General features: G+C 39.0%; 1 protein-coding gene across 1 annotated transcript in view; it reads right to left on the bottom strand.

Annotated features, from left to right (window-relative positions):
- Nucleotides 1-24,661, bottom strand: part of tenm4 (teneurin transmembrane protein 4) — a 349,240-nt gene that overhangs the window by 182,933 nt on the left and 141,646 nt on the right. The window contains exon 4 of the mRNA XM_063016253.1: nucleotides 7,686-7,913. Within this exon, the coding sequence (XP_062872323.1) occupies nucleotides 7,686-7,913 (228 nt within the window). The remainder of the gene's footprint in view (nucleotides 1-7,685; nucleotides 7,914-24,661) is intronic.

Genomic DNA, 24,661 nt, shown 5'->3' with positions numbered 1-24,661 from the left:
CGATCAGCTTTGTGTACGGAGAGTCACACCCTGATCACATTATTCCTCGACTCTGAGCAGACACCATCAACCAGCCAGCAGAGGTCGTAATTCGCTCAGTTATGAGGAAAGCCTATCCGGCATCGTTCATGCAGCCACCCAGCCGGATGGCAGAGCTGAGATTCGATACGATGTACTCGAAATCCCAGCTCTGGTGTGCTAGCGTGTTTTACCGCTGCGCCAAAATTCTGGTTTTAAACCAATTTTATGTAAATTGTTCAAAATATTTAAGCTATAAAATGATGATCAATGTCATCTGTGCACATTAAAAGCAGTATATCATGTTCAAAACATATAGATAAGGTCAAAAGTTTACATACACTTGTAGGAGACATAAGATTACAATGCAAAGGATTGGGACACATTTCAAAGAGGATGCAATACGCTGAGTCAAAAATATACATACAACAACTTAGATTAACTTTAATACTGTAAAACGTTCTATAATATAATTTAACTTTGAAGTATGTGTTTTAATCATTCCGTTTCAGAAATAAACTGTATGTAAACTACAACACTACTGTGTTGTTTGTTTTCATTTGGCTAGTGAGAGGTTTTGTCATTTCTATTTGTGATGCTAATTTCAGCTAATGCTATTGATTTGCTAAATACATTATACAGTCAGCTAATGCCACCTTGTGTCAACAGAGTGATGTAAATTAAAGGTCTAGCATATACATCACCAATATATTAAACTTGCTTGTAAACATCTTTACTTTCTAATCCAGGAAAAGAAACATGAATAAACACGTTGTTTGTTGCTACCTGCTAGCTAGTGACTAATGTGCTTCATATATCAACAATTTTAACCTAGCATAGCTTGTGTGTGTGCTAATTGGTGCATATATTGAAGTTATATGTATTTTCCATCAGGTTCAAACTGTTTTATTTTTGAAGTCGCTGCAGTTTGACACCGTAATCAAGTTAGATTATCTCAGTCAACCTGATAAATCTAAGCATTAGCAGTGAATTAGCCATGTATGTAGCCCCTGAGGCAAAGTTTCTCTTTTTCTTTCCTTTCTCTGTTTTTAACTGCACTATTTGTTTTGAACATATCCTGCACTGCATCATTTGTGCCTCATTTTTACAGTCGTTTGATTCGATGCTTCCGTACTTTAATATCCAGACTCTAGTATTTGCCGTGCCGTGTCCTCATGCGTAATTCTTTCTCCCTCGCCTGAGAGGCATACCAAATTTCTCTGAAATACACACTCAGTATTCAGAGTCACAGCCTGAAAGCCTGCCTCTCAGCACCAGATCACATTTCTGTAACTACATAATAGAGCTGATTTCAAAAGACAGACACAAAACGTATCAGAGCGAGCAACAGATTAAGCTCTATACGGCCTTATCGTTTCATATGAAGTGAAACGTTGCTTTTTTGCCTTTTCACACTTTTTGCTTGGTTAAGGACTGAGCATAGATGAGCCATCGAACACAGTGAGCATTAACAATGCCTCTGAAAGCAAGGGTGACGAGTAGAGAAAAGGAGCACTAGGCATAGAAAACATTGGCAGATAAGTGTAGACTACATAATGCACTTCAGAAAGCCTTCAATTAGGAAATCCCTACTTTGATTCTCTCCTAATTGAAAATTTTTAACCGGTACATGTCCTGTATTGAAACACAGCCATCACAAACCAAGGGTGAAGCACCTGCTTGGTCCAAACAGTCATTTTATTTATTTTATTAGGATTTTAAGGTCACGTTTTACACACTTTGGTTACATTCATGACAGGACAGGTAGTTACTGGTTACACAATTTATTAGTTAACACAGTCATGGACAATTTTAAATCCCCAATTCACCTCACTTGCATATCCTTGGGCTGTGGGAGGAAACCTGGGCAGACACAGCAAACTCCACACAGAAATGACCCGGACCGCTCCACCTGGGAACCGAACCCGGGAATCGAACCCAGGACCTTCTTGCTGTGAGGCAACAGTGCTACCCACCAAGCCACCACATCGGTGTGGGTGTAATTCATTTAGTCATATAGGGTTTGCTTTGACCTTGCGTGTATACTTTGTCTTCAAATCTTCAGATTTTCTGTACAACTGCCAGTCTGTTATATTAAATAAAGAAAATAATAAATAATAAAGCTCGACCATAATTAGTCAGTTTTGTAAAACTGTTGGTAAACTACTGTAAAAAAAAATTTGATTGTCTGTCAAATACAGTTGGCTTATTTAACTGCATCGTTAAATTTTGGGCTGGCCATTTGGAGGACACATATCAGTGCACCCTAAGTGCTGGTTCCAAGCCTGGATAAATAGGAGATTTGAGTCAGGAAGGGCATCTGATGTAAAAACTGTGCAGACTAAAAACTGTGATGACTGTGATGACCCCTAACCCGGAGCAGCTTAAAGAAATCAATCAATCCTAAATTGACAGGATTTGGGATATGGGAAGAACATATCAGTGCACCCTTAGTGCTGGTCCCAGGCCTGGACAAATAGGAGGGTTGCGTCAAGAAGGGCATCTGGCCTGAAAACTGTGCCAATTCAAATATGCAGACTAATAATCTCAGTGGCGACCTGTAATGGGAGCAGCCTAAAGCAATCAATCAATCCTAAACATGGTCCAAGCATATAGACAGACAGACAATTAAGAAAGGCAAATTCACTTACTGGCAGGATTTGGGAGGAATCTACTGTAACACCTATGGGATTTAGCAAATGTAACAATTAAGCAACAATTAAGGGTTGAGGGTCTTGCTCAGGGACCCAGTAGTACCAATCTGGCAGAGAAGGACCTTAACCAGCAACCATCTGATCACTAATCCAGTACTTAAACACTGAGCTACAACTGTCCAGGACTAGAATATCCATACAAACATGCAGTCATGAGGATTTTTTTTAAAGACTGGAATGGTACAGTGTCCATTATACCAAATTATTTTATTAAATACTGCAAATGCAATAAATTAAAAAATATAGTTTAGCAAGATTTTAAACAATTGGCAAGTCTGGGCGTACTACAGTAAAAACAACTAGACTTTACGCTGTGCTAATTACCTCCCGCATGTTCTATTTGACCTAGGAATTGTAATAGCAACTGCAATCCTACTTAAATGTAAATACCAGTTTATTAAAATAAAGGAACTGTTTTTAAAGAGGTACCTGGCAGGTCTTACTATGTTCCCTTATGAGCCATTTTGTAAAATCCTCTAACAAATGCTGGAGATAAAGCAACAAGCTGTTTAATTCCAGAGCTTCGAGGTGTCTGCTGCAGGTAATATGGGTGATATTGTTTCAGTGGCTCATTAGGTGGTGTAAGTGAATAAACAGAAGCATTTTCCCTTTCTACTGGTAATCGGGTCCTTGTTCTGTCAAAGGTTTGACAAAAAATTGCTATGGAAAGATATATCTTGGTTATTGTTTATTTAGGTGCCATTAGAGCACAAGCTGGGCTCTGATGGATGTTCAATATGATATAAATATCAAGGGAAACGGTAAAAGTGACACCAGGGCTGTTACTGTTTCAACAATAGAGCAATGCGATTGAACCTTCTATTATGTTTTGCTTACATTCAGTATGTAAAGCCGCTACTGCAGACCACCGGGTTCCAATCTTTTGTTTCAGTCAAACAGAGCAGCATGGGGATTCACATAGCTCGGAGGCACAGAACTCCATTCCTTGGTGTCGGCGCTACCCCTGACTGTCAGCCTCAGGGTAAACTATATAACAAATGCAAATCGCCATCGCCGTACATCAAAGATCAAACCCTCCTTTAAGCAAGTCACTTCATCACAAGTGACCGGTGGTGGGCTGCTGAGAAAGCAGAGACTTCTTGAGTTGCAAAACCAACAAACAACACATGGACCTTTAGATTACTACCAGATGTCTAGAACCTTCTTAATGTGATTGCCAGCATTTGGGTGCCTACGTGACAACAATTGATCTATTTTATTATGCAGTGTCAAGGGACTGGGGAAGAATCTAAGTGCCTACAGTCATTCACACCTACATGCTAAGTTCTGTGTTCATGCTGAATTTAAAAACTACTTCACATGTAGTATGGCAACATGAACAGGATTTAAATTGAAATTCCTCAGCCGTGAATTCTGTTGTCGTTGTTGTTTTGGGAACTAGAAATGACCATTTTGAGAACAAATAAATGTGGTTTTAATTAACCCCTCAATGGTCTAGTCAACAATTTTGTTGAGCTTACTTTGAGTCTAAATACTTGGGTAAAAATAAGCTGTATTTAAATAATCTTGTTTGGGTTGTATCTACTCCTTGGTTGACGTGTGTTAAACTTAAAAATATTGGTAGATGGTTTTAAGAAAACAGCCTTTCTAACTTATATGCCAACTTGAAGCTAGCAGCTGAAAAATCATCCATGGAAGTTGGAACTGTTTGGTAAAAAATACTGTGTGCAGTAGTATAAATATTAATTGTTGTTGGTATTGTCCCAAAAACCTAAAAGATGCAAAGAAATAAGGGTTAAGCATAATTTTCATGCATACTTTTAGGCTTTTATGACCCAAAGCAATTCAAGCAATTGAGGTTTGAGGGGCTTATTGAAGAGCCCAGTAGCAACTTGGTGTTGGTGGTGTTTAAACCAGCAACCTTCTGATCATTAGTGTTTTATCTGTGCATTTAGTTACGATTATTTCAACTCCAAATTATTATTATTTTATATGTGTGTGCAACTGAATCTTTATTAGTCAAATTACATGTTAGTAAGTCTATGTATGTATTTACTTTTCCCTTAGTCATAGTTACATAAGCCTTATGTAAAATCAAAGCATAAACATCTGGATATTAGAATAGTCGTGACCAATTGCATAGATTCTATGGAAGTAAAACTTTATAAAGTGAGTCAGAAGCAGCACAACAGCGACCAACACCGTCTTGTTCAGTGGTAAATTGGTGTTGGTGGTGTTTAAACCAGCAACCTTCTGATCATTAGCACCTTATAATTAGCCTTGTTTTACTTATCTGTGCATAATAAATCTTTATTAGTCAAATTACACTTGAAACCTCGTCCAGAAACCCATAATGTTCTATCCAACACAATGAGCACATGTACTGAATAGTAAGTAAGTATATGTATGTATTTACTTTTACCTTAGTCATAGTTACATAAGCCTCAAGTAAAATCAAAACACAAACTTCTGGATATTAGAATAGTCGTGACCAATTGTAACGATTCTATGGAAGTAAAACTTCATAAAGTGAGTCAGAAGCAGCACAACAGCAACCAACACCGTCTTGTTCAGTGGTAAATTGGTGTTCGTGGTGTTTAAACCAGCAACCTTCTGATCATTAGCCCCTTATAATTACCCTAACGTTTTACTTATCTGCAAATCTGACCATGCTTATTTCAGTTACAAATTATTATTACAGTATTTTATTAGTGTGTGCAGGTGAATCTTTATTAGTCAAATTACACCTAAAACCCCATCCAGAAAACCATCATGTTCTACCTAACACAATGAGCACATGTACTGAATAGTAAGTAAGTCTATGTATGTATTTACTTTCACCTTAGTCATAGTTACATAAGCCTTATGTAAAATCAAAACACAAACATCTGGATATTAGAATAGTCGTGACCAATTGCAAAGATTGTATGGAAGTAAGACTTTATAAAGTGAGTCAGAAGCAGCACAACAGCAACCAACACCGTCTTGTCCATGCAGGAATGTGCTTCTGATAAACAGCTCATTAGTGCAGAGTGACAAAGTCAAATTGATTCTCAGCGATGACACCAGTCAACCTGATCAGTACACGACACTCAATAGTCACATCATTAAAAAAAGCTAGATAAACTGTTTAATACAGATAAACCTTATGTTGATAAAGTTATGTTGTTAGTGCCAATTAGCATGTAGACAAATGAAATGAACAGGAATAAAATGTGGTCATGCATAAGCATGTATGCTGTGTTCAATTTGCCAACAGTCCAGTTGTAGCAGTTTATTAGTTTAGTTGCAATAGTTTTGTTGTGTTATTTTACAATAAATTCTTACAGACTCCTAAAGCCTTATTCAATATTCATACCCTCCTGTACTACTTGTCTTGTTAAGCGTGGCACAGTGGCTAAGTGGGTAGCACTGTCGCCTCACAGCAAGAAGGTCCTGGGTTCGATCCCCAGGTGGGGCGGTCTCAGTCCTTTCTGTGTGGAGTTTGCATGTTCTCCCCGTGTCTGTGTGGGATTCCTCCTGGTGCTCCGGTTTCCTCCCACAGTCCAAAGACATGCAAGTGAGGTGAATTGGAGACACTAAATTGTCCATAACTGTTCGATATAACCTTGTGAACTGATGAACCTTGTTCCTGTCATGAATGTAACCAAAGTGTAAAAAATTACGTTAAAATCCTAATAAACAAACCAGTTCTCTTGTTTAAGTGAATTTAAATAATAAAATTAATAATCATGTGTAGGAATGGATCATCTTTGATCAATCAGAAAAAGTCCTCTAATAATATATACATACATATCTACACTACTTAAAACATCAAAACAATCATGTTGTTATACCTGTGTTGCATAAGACATTGTAGAAGAATATATATATATATATATATATATATATATATATATTATATAAATAATGTGTTCTTTATTTATAACTGATGGATAGTTCTAGAATCAACAATGCATTTCTATATTTTGTTTTACCTTATTATACCCCATAAGTACAACTTTTTTCATATTCTGTTAGACACAGAAGGCCGAAAAAATCTGTTTATTAATATTAACTATTTACAGAAGGCAACAATCATTTTAAATACTGGTATCTTATACTAAAGAATGCACTCCAACAAGACAAGGGATGAAATCTGGCATGACAAGGGCAATGAAGCAAGACTCACTAAGGTCACTAAACAAGACAGCCAACAATGGTAATCAGCATGCAATTTGGGTACACTGGGAACAATAGAGGGAACAAACTGTCTGCTGAATGAAGTTTTCTCAAGCAGACTTTTCAACTTAATCAGGTTCTCAAAGTAAGATTTAAAATGCTGCTGTGCTGTGAAAAGCACTGGAGTAACGACACAGATGTCAAAAAACAAAGAATTACAGGAACTGGTGTGGCATTGGGAGCAGTAACTGTTCTGATACGCTTTAATACGCTTCAAAATAAAGGCTGGGTATTGTAATACAACTATATATTATAGTAGAGGTAGAGTGAAGGAAAGGAAGGAACCCTCTGAAAGTATATAAAGTATAAATTGAAGTAGCATATGTGGCCCCGGATTAATGCTTTCAGACTGAAACAGCTAGTGAGTAACAGGTATGTCATTCTGTAAACTGGGTGTAAACTGCTTTTTGACTTTTTTGTAGTGTTTATATTCTCCACTAAGGTGTTTCTGCTGTTTAATCCAGACTTCACTTCCCTGTAGGCCTGAATAAAAAAACCTCAGGCATCCGACACCTTTTCAAAAAATTTTGCCCATGAGCTACACGAGCTACAAAGTAACTAGTCGAGTCTTTTTATCATCATCCCATCCATAAATACTCAAGATGAAACATTTCGCCTCCAGGATCATAATGTAGCACACAAGACAAGTACTATGTACCAAAAACGACAAGAAATAGACAAAAGCAGTGAATTAAAGTATATAAAATATATAAAGTGCAGGTACTGTGCCAGAGACTCATTAGCAGATAGTATCTAGGGTGCATCACTCACCGTCGGCGGCCGCAGAGCCGGGAGCACACACGTTCACGTTTCCTGACCCGGTCTTAACTAAGAAGGAAGAAGCGGGGCCAAACTCATCCTCCGACTCAGAGTCGGGGTCGGCTCGAAGCCCATTGTTACCTAGCAACCTTCCCTGGCTCTCACTGGCTGCGTGGGCAAGGGGCGGGTAATGGGAGGTGCCGGGGGAAGAGGAGCCAGAGGAGCAATGTAGAGGAGGACCTGAGAATGAAACACAGGCACAACACACACCGGAGAAAACGTAAAACAACACACGCCACGAAAACATGCAAAGTGAAATGGAATTAAAAATGGCATGAATGGAAGCTCTTTGTCTGCCCCCCTGCTTTCACAGAGAGGGGCTTGAAATGTCACAGCTGGAAGCACAGCCAGGCGTTTGGAGGGAACCTAGTAGTCAGGGTGGGGTGTGGGCTTCGACACATCAAAAACACTTCAAAAGACAGAGAGCTTTTGTCAACAGAAAATTTATAAAAGAATGAGGAACATGTAGAGATGGTACTGAAATTACTTAACAGTAGACAATGAACCTGTGGGATTATTAATTTGTGTTAAGTGTTGAGTATAAAACTTTACATTTTTTATTTTAATTGTATTTTTTTTAAATAATATCTTAATTGTTTTGTATCGTTTTGTTTCATTAAGCATCTGCTGTGTGAATCAACTGTTAAGGCCATTTAAGAGCAGTGACTGTGTACAGACTAATACAACAGAACAGCAGGTACTAATCTGATGAAGATTTTACAACATATCTGGGGCAGCACGGTGGCTCAGTAGCACTGTCGCCTCACAGCAAGAAGGTCCTGGGTTCGATCCACAGGCGGGGCGGTCCGGGTCCTTTCTGTGCGGAGTTTGTATGTTCTCCCCGTGTCTGTCTGGGTTTTCTCCGGGAGCTTCGGTTTCCTCCCACAGTCCAAAAACATGCAGTCAGGTTAATTGGAGACACTGAATTGCCTTATAGGTGAATGGGAGTGTGTATGTGTGTGTCTGCTCTGAGATGGACTGGTGCCCCGTCCAGGGTGTTGCTGTGTGCCTTGCGGCCATTGAAAAGCTGGGATAGGCTCGAGGCTTCATATTAATGACCATGATTTTGAAATGGAACGTCCACCAATGTCCACTCTTCCTCCAGAATTTTAAGATAGTCTGATCACTAGTCTAGCCACTTTCTTTTATTTTCTATTTTATTAATGCATTTTCTTCCTTTTTCTCCTGAATGCATTCAAGGAGGGTATATCTGCCTTCTCCATGCCCCTTCCAAAGTGTACACAGTCCCTCAACCCCATTGTTTTCGCCTGTGCGTTGGTAGATACGCACATGAGGCTATACACTTCTGCACAGGCAACTCGATCTGCTAACCACTGTCCTTGCACAGCATATGAAGAGCCCACCCACTTAGTCCGGCTTTTCCCACTCAGCGGACTCGATGGACAATTTTGTCTGCTGCAGACACTGCCAATTGTGCCCTCTAGATGGCGCCCAGCCGACCGGTAGCAGAGCCGAGAATTCGAACCGGGCTGCTCTGAATCTCAGCGCTGGTGTGCTAGCGGAATAAAAGGCCCCACTTTTTATTTAGACATCCCCAATCCAACTTGATGACCACCTTGGATGACACTCAATGTCTTTTAAGGCGCTTTATAACTGACCTATAAATGACTTGACTTATAGGCAGGTGTCGACTTACAGTACTTTGAGCCATATACAGTGCAGCTAACAAGTAACATAGTTTAATATTTTAAGCATGAAGAGATGGGTTAGATGTGCTACAAGGATAAATATTCTTAATAAAGGTATTAACAGTAATGGTTACTTAAAAACCTTCAGTCAAATTAGCCCCAATAGTTTCTAAATCAGCTGAACTTAAATATAAAATGATATTCAGTGTAAACATTGCGTGAGATGAAATTACTATAACTTGCATATAAAACATTCCATGTAGCTCTTTTCCATGCAGCATGGTTACACGTATAATAACTTTCATGCAACACAGCACAGAGACTGAAATGGAAAGTCGTTTAAAATATAATGGATCCTAGAATAGGAGCACAACCGCCACACTGCTAAAAAGCCATTAACGAGAAGGCGGGGACCTGATGCCTAGGGCTCGTGATTGGGACAGAATGACAGCGCAGACTTCCTTACATTGTCTTCCGATTCCCCATTTAAGACTCATTGTCTTCTTACTTCCTTTTGTCATGGGGAATTGATTCCCGGCAGTGGCCCTAATAAAGTGTGATTAACATTTGATATCGTTCTGCCGCACGTCGAAAATGAAGTGCTTAAGTAACATCACTGCTATGAGCTCAGCAAATCAGTCTAGACTTCCTGCCTCATCAAGTAAAATTAATACTGATGGAAAAGGAAAGAATTTTGGAAGAAGAATGGCTTTATTTGTCATATATACATGAACACGTGTACAGTACAATTGAATTATTTTTCTGTATATTCCAGCTTGTTTTGGAAGCTCGGGTCAGAGTGAGGGGTCAGACATTGTACGACGCCCCTGGAGCAGACCGGGCCCAACAGTGGTTGTTACTCAGCCATAACATTAAAACCACCTCCTTGTTTCTACACTCACTGTCCATTTTATCAGCTCCACTTACCATATAGAAGCACTTTGTAGTTCTACAATTACTGACTGTAGTCCATCTGTTTCTCTGCATGCTTTGTTAGCCCCCTTTCATGCTGTTCTTCAATGGTCAAGACCCCCACAGGACCACCACAGAGCAGGTATTTTGTGGGTGGTGGATCATTCTCAGCACTGCAGTGACACTGACATGGTGGTGGTGTGTTAGTGTGTGTTGTGCTGGTATGAGTGGATAAGACACAGCAGCACTGATGGAGAGGGAGTTTTTAAACACCTCACTAGCACAGCTGGACTTAGAATAGTCCACCAACCAAAAATATTCAGCCAACAGCGCCCCGTGGGCAGCGTCCTGTGACCACTGATGAAGGTCTTGAAGATGACCAACTCAAACAGCAGCAATAGATTAATGATCGTCTCTGACTTTACATCTACAAGGTGGACCAACTAGGTAGGAGTGTCTAATAGAGTGGACAGTGAGTGGACACGGTATTTAAAAACTCCAGCAGCGCTGCTGTGTCTGATCCACTCATACCAGCACAACACACACTAACACTAAATACCACCACCATGTCAGTGTCACTGCAGTGCTGAGAATGATCCACCACCCAAGTAATACCTACTCTGTAGTGGTCCTGGGAGAGTCCTGATCATTAAAGAACAGCATGAAAGGGGGCTTACAAAGCATGCAGAGAAACAGATGGTCTACAGTCAGTGTAATTATAGAACTACAAAGTGCTTCTATATGGTAAGTGGAGCTGATAAAATAGACTGTGAGTGCAGAAACAAGGAGGTGGTGTTAATGTTATGGCTGATCAGTGTATATATACTCACTAAATCTTTTGCATAAGACACAATTAATATAATTACCATTAAACCCTGGGAAAGTTTCCAGCTGAATCCCAACATAATCACCATTACTCCTGTACAGTCTCCAACTCATTACATTTTCATAAGGTCTTACAGGTTACTGCTGTGTGAAATATTCCCTAAAATCTTCCTAATTAGGTGTATTAATAATCAAAAACAAGACCAAATTATTGCCAAAAATCCACACTATTAAAACAAGCAAATAAAAATAATAAAATAAATTAATTAATTAAAATAAAAAATCTATTAATTAATTAATTAAAATAAAAAATATATTAATTAATTAATAAAAATAAAAATTATAGAATAAATGAAAAAAATTAAATAAAAATTAAATAAATTAATAATGATAATAATCATAATAATAATAACAAACAAAAATACAAAAGAATAATTTTACTAAAATTTAACTAGCTGCTTAATTATGTTTTTGGCATAAGCAAGGAAAGTTTAGAATCCACTCATATAGCGAACACTTAGTTTTAGAAAAACACAAGAAAACTTTTATTTGCATATGATTGTTCTGCCCTTTACGTGATGTTGTTTGGAGCTTTTCTGCAGCATCAGCACACATTTGAGTTTCAGTACACACTCATACACATACTGTTTACTCTGCATTCTCTCCATATGGCCTCTCTCCACCGGGACCTGGCCTTTAAACCTGTCTGTGACAGTAATGCTCTGTGGGACTCGAGCCCTGCAAGGGCCACCCACATTAGTGAAGAAGCACTGTCTCTCCTCAAAAAAAATCACCTAATTAAGTCATGCGGTGAACAAACAGGAGACCCCAATTTGCAGAAAGGCTGAGACGTTGTAGTCGCCATAGTAACCCCTACCGTGTTCTGTATTTTTTCCACACGGATCAGCCAAAAATCAAGCCAATTGGTACAAACAGCAGGGAGTCCCGGTACTTTTGATTGCCAGGCTAGACATATGGACCTTCCTCAGGCACCGCACACTAGTCCTGGTTTGAAGGGTTTATTTTTTCATTGACCCATATCATTGAATGTGCTGCCCTTGTCAATCAGGAGGGGGGTGTATGCTGTTTTGTGATGAACTGGTGCCCTTTCCACAGTGTATTCCTGCCTTGAGCTCAAAGTTTCCTAATGTAGGTGTGGAACAGTGATTCACAGACTCACTGACTCACCCACTCACTCAACTCAACCTAAAACATAGCTTGACAAATACGGCTTGGCATTTGGTATGACAAATATGGACAATAGTACTGCCAAAGCTCAGTTACATATTTAGGGAAAATAGTAAAAAGAAAAATTATAATGTATAAAAATAGTTACAAATATACGAAGGATCTTCAAAAAGTTTCCGCACTTGTATATTTTGGTTGGAAACGGTGAGGGTGGAAGAAGTAGTCATTGGTCATGTCTGAGAGACTGAGAGAGAGCTTATAGTCCGAATTTAGCGTCATCTGATTTTCACCTTTTTGGACACTTAAAGAAGCTTTAAGGGGAAGAAGATTTTCACGTGATAATATGAAATAAGTGGTGCATCAGTGGCTACACGTTCAACCAAAAAAATTTTTTGCGGATGGCATTAAAATGGTACAACGCTGGGAAAAATCCATCACAAAGGAAGGTGACTGTATAAAAGTGATGTCATTTGTTTTGGAAATTCTTAATAAATAGAGTTTAAAAAGTGAAGAAACTTTTTGAAGAACCCTCAGACTAAATGAAAGCAGTAATAAAAATAAAAATGTGTGTGAGTGTGTGTGTGTGGCATGGTCACCCACTGTCCCTTAACTGATAGCAGGTGTGTGTGTGTGTGTGTAGAGTGCTAGTGCCAGTGTGCAGGTCTCTCTGTGCTCCCCCAGTAGGTGGGGCAGTTTGTCTGGGTCTGAGAGGGAGTTAAGGTTGGGATGATGGTACTGAATTTAGGGAAGAATTGGGTCTGAATGTGTAGTGTTTGGTACATTGGGTGAGGAAGTGCAGCTCTGTCTTTGCAAACTGTACTGAGAGTGCAGTGCTGGCACAGGCTGTCTTCTCGGGGCAGCCAGGACCGGGTGTGTCGCCCCATCTCCACAATCTGTACCTCGTCAAGGTGTTTCTTAATTTAGGGTCAGACACAGTGCTCAGGAAATCTGCCAGGCAAAATAACACTGCATTTTATTTTTGTCTAGTTTCAGTTTCCCAATAATATATTAATGCTGAGTGTTTGTGTAATTTGGTTCATTCTAAATGGGTTTCTCCTGTTCCGAAGTCAGTGGTGTGCCAGTGTGTATCTAATGTGTAGGTGGTGTCTAGGTGCGGTGACTCAGAATCAGCTGGATCAGGGGACTCACTCACTCACACCTTGAAGCAATTAAGGGCAGCCTGTCCACCTACTACTTGGTTCTGGGACTGGAGTATCCACGGAAATTCACAGCTTCTCACAGACTGTGTAAATAGGTTAAGGATTGGTCAAAGGGTGGGGAGTTCCTAATTACTATTCCTTTTAACTTGCACCACATGCTTATTGGCTGAAGAGAACTGCCAACTAGCTAACATCTCCTCAAACAAGTCTGATGTCACCAACCATTTACTTTCTTTCCCACTTCAGTAAAAGAACCCTAACATGTACCAGCAAGTAGAATTTGCTCTTGTAGTGGCAAGAAGTTGAATTCCCAATTGGCCTTTCCTCTGGTTTAGACAGTGGTTGCTGTGTTTGTTGAGTGCCGCGTCAGACCAGCCCACTGGCATCATTAAGAAACAAACTCGAGTTTGCACTGTAGTGGGCTGGTGCATTAGACTGCTGTTCCACCAGAGCACCTGAGTTCCATTACAGCCAAGTCATGTTGAACAGCTTTAAATATAAGTGATAAATTTAGTAATACAGTGGTACCTTGAAACTCAACGTCAATTGGTTCTGGGAGTGGTGTCGAGCTTAAAATATGTTGAGTTTCAAGGTATTTTTATCCATTAGGATGTATGGGAAACCTGTTAATGCGTTCCATGGTCCGGTGGAACTGTATACATTTTAGGTTAATGTAAAATAATGGGATTGTTTTTCTGTAAGGGTGCATTGACATGAGAAGTGGCAAAACTGATTTGGCTCTGACTGTACCGTTGTTTTTTATGTGAGTGTGGCAGTGCACAAAGTTAAACATGACTTATTGTACTAAAACAACGAGCGAGGAATTTCATTTGTGGAGAGAACTTATGAGCAGTAATAATTAAGAGAAATTTAGTGTTCCTGTGTTCCTGTGTCTTTTAGTACATTAAACCAAGTTAAGCTTTTTTTTATGATAAGCGTTTTAGACTCTCTCTGAAAAGCTGATTCTTACAATGTCTCAGCACCGTGAGCTAAAACATGTTAGAAGTGTTAGAACACAAGTTTAGAAGTGAAATAGGAGGAAAATCCAGCTAAACACAGATACATGTGGAGCTTTCAGAGTAAACCTGACTGTTATTCAACACAAATGCAGATTCGTCTCATATTCGCACTTAGATGACAGTTTACCGCACCGCTCAAGCCAATCGGTGAACAAAGCGACAGTCGCACACACGTCGAGTTTAAGGAAAACGTTGAGTTCTCGACGAAGGGATTCAGGTTTTAAAGATTTCGAGATTAAGGGACGTCGAGTTACAAGGTACCACTGTACCATATAATCAAAGGTGTCATATGGGGGTTAGGACGATTCTAAGGGCCTGTGACTTCCAGGGCCCTAAAACCTCTTTCTTAATTCTAAATTCCTCCGTCCTTTGTTATTTGACAAAAAGTCAACATCTAGACTTAAGAGCCTTTCTATTGCATCCCCCTATCTACATGAAATGGTTCGGTCTGCCCTCAAACCTGGCGCAAATGCTACTTGCTAGCAGTAATCTGCAACTGTGTAGTGGAGCATCATGTCTCGAGCAGTAGATTTTGACATACAGAGGACGTATGGTGTTACATGAGCCTAGCCATTGGGGGAATAGGGGCAAATATCAGTGCACCATTGATCAACTGCGGTGACCCCTAACTGGAAAAGCCAAAATTAATAATTTAATGTATTACCTCCACAATTAGCAGGGCATTAAATGTAAGGACTACTTAGTTGAATAGGAAGTTGTAGCCTAGTGGTTAAGGTATTGAACTAGTAATCAGAAGGTTGCTGGTTCAAACCCCACCACTGCCAGGTTACCACTATTTGGCCCTTGAGCAAGGTCCCCAACCCTCAATTGCTTAGACTGTATACTGTCAGTCACTGTGGATAAAAGTGTCTGTTAAATGGCGAAAATGTAAATGTAAAATGTAAAAAAGAAGAAGCGCTTTTAAGTTATTTTATTAACAAAACTACAGTTTTGTACTCATCTCTTGTGCTGACTGGTCAACCAATCGAGGCTTATGCACAAAGACTTACATTTAATGAAAGTACAAACCTAAAAATCAATAGCTGGAGTTTCCAATTTAACTCAGTACTGCCTTTGTTCGAGAAAAACACAAGTTACTTTGGTATTGGTGCTTCGTTGTCAAGTCGATTTTTTGTCCTCTCTATTCTCAGTGCAACATATAAGCCTCTCTCTATTTCTCAACTTAATAATGTTTAAACAAGGGCAGGTTGTTTATCTTGCTTAGGATTTTACAAGAGGCTGGTTTAAAACAAATGAAAAGATGGATGGATGAATTGATCCCGGACGAGCCGCCACGAAAATGTGACTTTCCTTCGAGCAGAATCATTATCAGTTTGATAAGCATACAGTAAAGTGGAGGGAAAAAAACAACAACAAATATCTCAGCGTCTCACCTGAAACCTGACAGTGACTTTGGTTGTTAAACTGAAACGGTGCAGATAAAAGCAACCATTTGGAACCATTCAACTTCAGATCAGCTTTTTTAGTGGCTACAAAACATCAAAATGAGTCATAAAAGCAGGACCTGGCAGAGCTCACATCAGCACGGGCTGGTGGGACACAAGCCCAGAAGCTTATCTTCTGTTTTGAGTCATACAGGTTGTGAGTTTGATCTGTAACCTTCAAGTGGAGATGCTTTTACACAAAAAAGGATTTCTGACAGCCATCTTTTCTCAGGGATGAAAAACAAACAGTTAGTACGGGTTCACAAAGGAGAAGTAAACACTGTTTGAACAGTAGACACTGTTGAAATATTAGTGCTGAATATAGGAATAACCTATAACCAGAGGTGTTGTATGGAGCCTGCGACTTCCAGGGGCCAAAAAACTATTAGAACATTAGTGTTTTTTGGCAATATTAAATTATTGAACAATCGAAAATATTATTTAAGACAAAATTCCTCCTCCCTTTTCTTGTCTGGCAAAAAGTAAACATCTATAGACCCTCTCTATTGCAAACCTGATGTGAACGTTACTTGCTAGAAGTAAACTGCAACTGAGTAGTGGAGCATCATGTCTCATTGTATGGAAAAATCTGGTTGCCAAAAACAGAAAGAAATAAAACTAAGAAAAAGCACTTATTTTTAAAGAGTGCATTAGTCCTACATCAAATTGTGAATTCCAAATATGGAATGCACATCGTTGACCAGGCCTGGGGTGTTGGAGCCCAATGTAATATCTTTTCACATGACACAAAATCCTTGGCAGCACCCCTGCCTATAACATACATTATATGGTCAAAACCATGAGCTTGTTAGACATTTCATTCCAATACTATGGGCACATCCACACCCAACTTGTCAAAGTATGCCTGGAGGGGCAACATGGTTTGTTTGTTTGTTTTTAAACACCTCACTGTCACTGCTGGACTGAGAATAGTCCACCAACCAAAAATATATCCAGCCAACAGCGCCCCGTGGGCAGCGTCCTGTGAGCACTGATGAAGGTCTAGAAGATGACCAACTCAAACAGCAGCAATAGATGAGCGATCGTCTCTGACTTTACATCTACAAGGTGGACCAACTAGGTAGGAGTGTCTAATAGAGTGGACAGTAAGTGGACACATTATTCTGATCCACTCATACCAGCACAACACACACTAACACACCACCACCACTGTAACTGCAGTGCTGAGAATGATTATGAGAATAATACCTGCTCTGTGGTGGTCCTGTGGGGGTCCTGACCATTGAAGAACAGGGTGAAAGCAGGCTAAAAAACAGATGGACTACAGTCAGTAATTGTAAAACTACAAAGTGCTTCTATATGGTAAGTGGAGCTAATAAAAAGGACAGTGAGTGTAGAAACAAAGAGGTGGTTTTAATGTTATGGCTGATCGGTGTAAGTTTGTACTTTTAACTTTGACTCGAGTTTGGCTCATGAACAGATAAATCCAGCACTGGATATTCTCATCAGGTTTGCACTGGTATTCCGTGTAACAGTAAAGCATCCCTGCATCCCTGGATTCCCTGCGGCTTGCTATTACACACCTCTGACACATTCTGTCGGTCCATCTGCTGAACTATTTGTCACACGGAGCGCTTTAGGCATCGGCACTACACAATGCTGCTGTATCTGTACTTACTGGTAAAGTCAAACGTGTACTTACGCTGGTTCTAGAACAATTCAAAAATTTTAGTTAATTTCCACGATGTCCTTTTTCTGTGACTAAATCTTTTCAATAATGATTCTGTCTAAAGCTTACATATTACACTGTCAAATCACATTATTATGACCTAACCCTAACCCTGTTATGACCACCAGCTAATATCCAGAGTAACTGCGTGTGCAGCACGGACAGCAGCTACATGGACTGAGAGTGACTCGGGTCCTGGTAGTTGTTACAGGTATCTGAAGCCATGCTACCTGCAGTACATCCCCCAGCTGCTGGAGGGTGCATTGGGGAGGATCCATAAAGCAAACAAGACGATGCTCAAATGAGTTCAAGTCTGTTTTAATGTTTTAATATAGCATAGAAATAACAGAAAAACTACCAAGCAAAACATTATAATGTAAAATATAAAATTATACATTCCTAACAGCTAAATCTGCTAAATTAAAGATAATAACGCAAAATTAAAGTTCTTTAAGAAGAAATAAAAAGGCCTCAGGATCCTCTGGTGTTAAATGTTACTGCACAGCCAATTTACTAGGTGTTGGAGAGTCACACTAATGTTTAAAACCATAAAACCTTTTTTTTCTAAACTGTCAAGCCCACATTTCCCATTAGGCTTACTCAGTGGCAGCAGTGCGGGGTGAGATTAAGGGTGGCACTGCACTTTCCATCAGCTCCTCTGGTTTAGATTTACTCTCACTGGGTTGAGCCATGAAAGTGCTAAAATGTCCTGCATGACAACAACATCAGTCTTCCACAGCAGAGCTGATCGGAAAACAGAAACAAACTGGAGGCTTTATAAAGAAAAACTATAAACACACACTCATTTTATAGAGCAAAGCTTTATGTGATTTAATTGATTTATAATAACTTTATCTATAACATGTAGGGATGTAACAATACACTCTGTGTATGATGACAATTAACCATCGCTGGGGACTTCTCTGTGTCCTTATACATAAGGGTAAAATGAAACAGTAGTCACCCGCCAAGGCTGTAATGTACCAAACTTGCCAACAGGAGCAGTACATGGGCACAGATTATTTAGTATCTAAATAATATTTTAAACACATTTTCTTCTTAATTATAATAATTAACCATAGCTGGGGACCTCTCCGTGTCAATATAAATAAGGGTAAAATGGAACAGTGGTCTCATGTCAAGGCTGTAATGTACCAGACTGTACATGTGCTAACGGGTGCTGGGAAAAATTATACGCAAAATAACTTGGTTGATTAATTTAGAGTTATATAAAATTCTAAATAATATTTTAAACACCTTTACTTGTGTTTGATGACAATTAACCATAGCTGGGATACATAAGGGTAAAATAGAACAGTGATCTCTTGCCAAAACTGTAATGTACCAAACTTGCCAATGGGTGCAGTACATGGGCACAGAAATGCCAAATAGTATCTAAATAATATTCTATATATTCTATTTCTATAGAAATAGAAATATTTCTATTTCTAAAGTATCTATATTCTATTTCCTTCTTAATTATAATAATTAACCAAAACTGGGAACTTCTCCGTGTCTATATAATTAAATGGGAGGTGTGGCTCAAATTTTAAATTGATTAGAACAGAATAATTTTAATGTAATTGTTAAAAAATAAAAGAACATTTTGCACCAGTATTTATTTCCAAACAATAAACACACACACACACACACACACACACACACACACACAGAGAAACTTACATTAAGGTAAAAAGTGTACATATATTTAAAGGGGACATGAATAACTAGAACACATTTATGTGTGTAAACCTTTGCTGGGTCAAAAATATACACAAACTTGAGTGATACATTTAGTGCTATGTAGCTGTAATGTACCAAACTTGCCAATGGGTGCAGTACATGGGCACAGAAATGCCAAATATTATCTAAATAATATTTTAAACACATTTTCTTCTTAATAATAATAATTAACCATAGCTGGGGACCTATGGTTATCCGTGTCTGTATAAATAAGGGTAAAATGAAACATTGGTCTCTTGCCAAGGTTGTAATGTACCAAACTGTACATGTGCCAATGATTGTAGTACATGGGCACAGATATGTCAAATAGTTGTGGTCAGTTATAGGAAATGGGAGGTTGAGCTTTAAATTTTAAATGAATTAGAATAGAATAGTTTAGTTAGAATGTCATTGCTAAAAAATAAAATAAATACAATGCATACATTTCAATCCAGTGTGTTTGTTTCAAAACAATAAAGAGAATGAGAGAGAGAGAGAGAGAGAGCACAAGTACTTAATTATTCTTCATATCACTTGCTCATAAAAGCTCATGCAACATAATATGTCTCAACACTTAAGTGAGACCCAGACTGAAATGCTAATCACTTCCCCTCATGCACCTCATCCAGACTCTCAGCAATAAAGCCTATTATTCTGATTTCCAAGTCCAAGCACTCCCAACTGGCCTGTAAGTCATGACTAGAGACTACACGCCTATTGAAAGGAAGCTTAAAAATGGCTTTGAAAATGGAACATCATTGGAAAAGTCATAAATCTAACCTGACAAAGCCATCCAACAGCGGGCAGTCAATACGGCAATGTTTAAGAGGCTGTAAAGTGTATGAGAAAGTCGAGAACAAAGACTGAGTACTCAAACTCTAGTTTTATAGAAATCGATGAAGAAAATTGATCAGGACAGTTATTTTATAATGATGTAGCTGTAAAGAATTAGAAATGTGAAAGTCTAATCTGAAATAAGCCAACTGTAAAGACGACCCAAAAAGAATCATATGAAAGGAATCATAATTCCAAATTCAGCTTGATTCTTTCTTATTGTTAATAAAATAGATTTACAAAGTGTACTAATGTGATAAAATCTACACCGATCAGCCATAACATTAAATCCCCTTTTTGTTTCTCTCTGTCCATTTTATCAGCTTCACTTTCCATATTGAAGAACTTTGTAGTTCTACAAATTACTACAATTACTGACAATCTACAATTACTGACTGTAGTCCATCTGTTTCTCTGCATGCTTTGTTAGCCCCCTTTCATGTTGTTCTTCAATGGTCAGGACTCTCCCAGGACCACTACAGAGTAGCACTGCTGGAGTTTTTATACACATCACTGTCACTGCTGGATTGAGAATAGTTCACCAACCAAAAATAACCAGCCAACAGCGCCCCATGGGCAGCATCCTGTGACCACTGATGAAGGTCTAGAAGATGACCAACTCAAACAGCAGCAATAGATGAGCGATCGTCTCTGACTTTACATCTACAAGGTGTACCAACTAGGTAGGAGTGTCTAATAGAGTGGACAGTGAGTGGACACGGTATTTAAAAACTCCAGCAGCACTGCTGTGTCTGATCCACTCATACCAGCACAACACACACTAACACACTTGTCACTGCAGTGCTGAGAATGATCCACCACCTAAATAATACCTGCTCTGTGGTGGTCCTGACCATTGAAGAGCAGGGTGAATGCAGGTTAAAAAGTATGTAGAGAAACAGATGGACTACAGGCAGTAATTGTGGAACTACAAAGTGCTTCTATATGGTAAGTGGAGCTGATAAAATGGACAGGATGAGTGCCTTGCACTGTCACTGGGTGTTCTAGGTTTACATTGAACTATTAAGGTAGGCTGTGATGTGTATTGTAGCTTCCATTTATTCTATCATTCAGTTTATAAGTGTAATTTAAAGACTGTCGTGAAATGTGTCCCTTTTTTTTTTTTTTACAAATCTGTAAAATCTGTGATCACTGAAAAACGAGGTCTGTGAAATTAAGCACATTTACCTGGGAATTTAATAGGACCCTACTGATAATCATTAGTCAAAATGAAAATATTACTCCAAATCAGCACAGTGATCTTATCTGTACTTTGTACAGCTTTAAATCGTTTAGGAAACTTGAACAGAGCTCACATGCAGCACAGAGGAAATTGAGTCTGGCCAGCAGCCACGCTGACCTATAAAATTCATCCATCAGAGGTCTGGCGGTATACAACAAAAGCTCATAAACACACATGGTGTGTGCAGAGTAGTCTTCTGTAATATAACTTTAATGTGCGGAGATACAGAGTCATAAGATCAGAAGCTTCCAGCAACCGCAGGATAATGTTTGTCCAGCACTAGTCTGAGTGCACTGAAAAGGGATTTATTTCACTGCTTGTCTAATAAGCTGGGTCTCAGGTTCCCTATTAAAATCGTATCAAAAAGTGTTGCATGGATAAAATATTATGTACGGATATTTAATAATGCCTTTATATGGCATAAATTATATTGCACTGAATATGACTGGGTGGGAAAGACCAGATTAAGGGGTTGGGTTGGGTTGCCCAGGGTGCCCGTACAGAAAGTAGAGGAGCGCAGAGATCGGGGCGTGGCTCTCCATACGCAAAACCGACCTCACGTGCAAATCAACAGAAGTATGGGAGAATAAGAAGGGATTGGTGGACTGTACACACGTCAAAGAGAGCGTGTCTGTCAGACGAATATACACCCTCATTGGATGCTCTCAGGGTCCTAAGCAGCGGATTGGCTACACTAAATTGGGAAGTAAAAAAGAAAAAGGTGGAAAAATGCATTAAAAAAAATTTTCTAAAGCTTTTTAGCCATTTAAGGCAGGCTGGGGGAAGTGCAAATGTATTTGTACTATAATTGAAAGCCACTTAGTATAAGTTTAATTTTGTTATTTGGGACACGTCTCAATTTTGTTGTCCTGAGTCAGTTATTCACTCCCCCTAGCTACCCTGTAACAGAAGGAAATAACACTATGAATAAGTTGGACACATAGCCGAAAGATAAATATAACTGTAAATATAGCTGTAAATATTAAAATCCCATTAGTGTTTAGTACCAATAAAAAATAAAAATCTAGGGGGTCTGGGCTCTAATGAGTTCATGTATACAGAGTAAAGAGTTTGTGATTCTGAAAAATATATACTAAGTAATAGCTAATACTGGCACATGCACTTTGTAATAAATAAGGCTAATATTAATAATCATTTTAATATTATTCATAAGAAAATATCACAGACTGTTATACTCGGTACACACAGCTCCGCACAGCTGTTTCTACATAGATAAATCCCTCACTCTGGAACTCTAAGACCAAACCGTGCAGCCGTCTGATCTTCCTCCATGTCATCTATCCATGTTTACACTCAGCTCGCATGACAGGACACGGGCTGACATGGGCCAAGTCCCCTATGAGATAGTCCATTCAAACACATTCACAAGTTCTCTTTGTTCTGGGATAAGAGGAACAACAGAACAGCTTCAAATCCCCCACTCACCTTCTCACCCCCTCGAGAGTGAAGGAAGGGTGACGGAAAGATAAAACCACTGGAGATATTTAGAATAAAAGTGAGTCACAATCATAGACCTAGGAATCAAATGTATTATTGTGTTTTATCATTGCTTTATCCTCGTCAGGGTTACAGCAGGTCCGGTTTTGTACCCAGAATCATTGGGCGCAATACAGTAAGAAACCCTGGTAAGGCTGCCAATCAATCGCTGGGACTCAGTCATAGCAAATCATGCCTGTATGTAGCACAGCTGGGAACTTCAACCCTGAATACCAGCAGTACTGAGATATCGTGATTTACCGCATTTCTACCCGAGTACCTGATAATCAAAGTTGGCTGCTGGGTTTGATCCCCAGGTGGAGCGGTCTGGGTCCTTTCTGTGTGCAGTTTGCATGTTCTCACCATGTCTGTGTGGGTTTCTTCCGGGAGCTCCGGTTTTCTTCCATAGTCAAAAGACATGCAAGTGAGGGGAATTGGAACGGTGTTTCATATTAAAAACTTAAACTGATGAATCTTGTGTAACGAGTAATTATCTGTCCTGTCATAAATGTAACCAAAGTGTGTAAGACATGACGATAAAATCCTAATAAATAATAATAAATAAATTAATTAATGAATTAAAATTAACTGGAACTGGAACTGACTGTGTATGCCTTAGATAAATATTTAATATATTAATATTATAAATATATAAAATCTTAAGCTTTTTAGAGCCTCTATCATTTGGAAAAAATATTATTATTATTATTATTATTAATTATTATTATTATTTATTTAATAATTATAAATAATTATATATAAAATTGTAAGCTTTTTAGAGCCTCTATCAAATATATTATTATTAAAAAATATTATTATTATTATTATTATTGTTATTATTATTATTATTATTTATTTTATTATTATTAATATTATTATTAATTATTATCCTACTACTCCAGTCCAGCTCTCAGGTGGCAAGTTAGCACAAGTTAGAATTTCAGCTGAACTATCAGCCATCCTGGCCTCTACACAGACATGATTGGCTATGTCTCTATGAGCGTGAATATGTCTGAAGCCCCGCGATAGATTGGCACCCTGTCCAGCTGCCCAGAATATTCCTACCTTTCTAGCTTAGCGTTTCCCTGTGAGACCGGACCTAACGCGACCCTGCCCAGTATAAAGCGGCTGATGAAAATGAATAGCTTTAATGTCCTAGCACGAGCTTTATTCCATGTGGAAGTATTTCTCCTCTCTGTGGCACCAAGACAGAATCTCCTCTCGCCCAACGAGCGCCCTAAAATCAAGCCTTTAATGGTCTTCACGCCCACTCTATATAACTCCTCTGAATGCAGGGGCCGGGCTGAGCTAATCAGTTCAAAACATGCATCTTTATCCCTCTGCTGTCAGCTGCTACAGGAGCAGAGATCCAAACCCTTGAGATTACAATAATGCTAATAGCGCATAATTATTGACTTTTTCCCTGACAGCACGTCTTCTAGCATTTCTTGGCTGTTTGTGCATCACATGCAGATTTGCTCTGTGTAAATAAACTCAAAAGCCTGAAAAAAAAAAGAAATCTGAGCTAGCTGAGGTAAGGAAGACACAGCCTTGGGCATCTGGATTATCAGATAGGATGCTACTGACCTTGTACCCAATGTGCTGTGTATTTGGTGTGCTGCCTTCCTGGCCTAAAAAATTTACAAACATCTTGTAGATATATACATTTCATTCATTTTATTCAAAGCAACTTACAGTACTGTGACTATATTGTCCAAGCAATTAAGGGTTAAGGGCCTTGCTG

This window comes from Trichomycterus rosablanca, chromosome 20 (genome assembly GCF_030014385.1).
Source record: "Trichomycterus rosablanca isolate fTriRos1 chromosome 20, fTriRos1.hap1, whole genome shotgun sequence".
Taxonomy (NCBI): Eukaryota; Metazoa; Chordata; class Actinopteri; order Siluriformes; family Trichomycteridae; genus Trichomycterus; species Trichomycterus rosablanca.
Note: the sequence above shows the minus strand (reverse complement) of the source record. Positions and strands in the feature narration are given on the sequence as shown.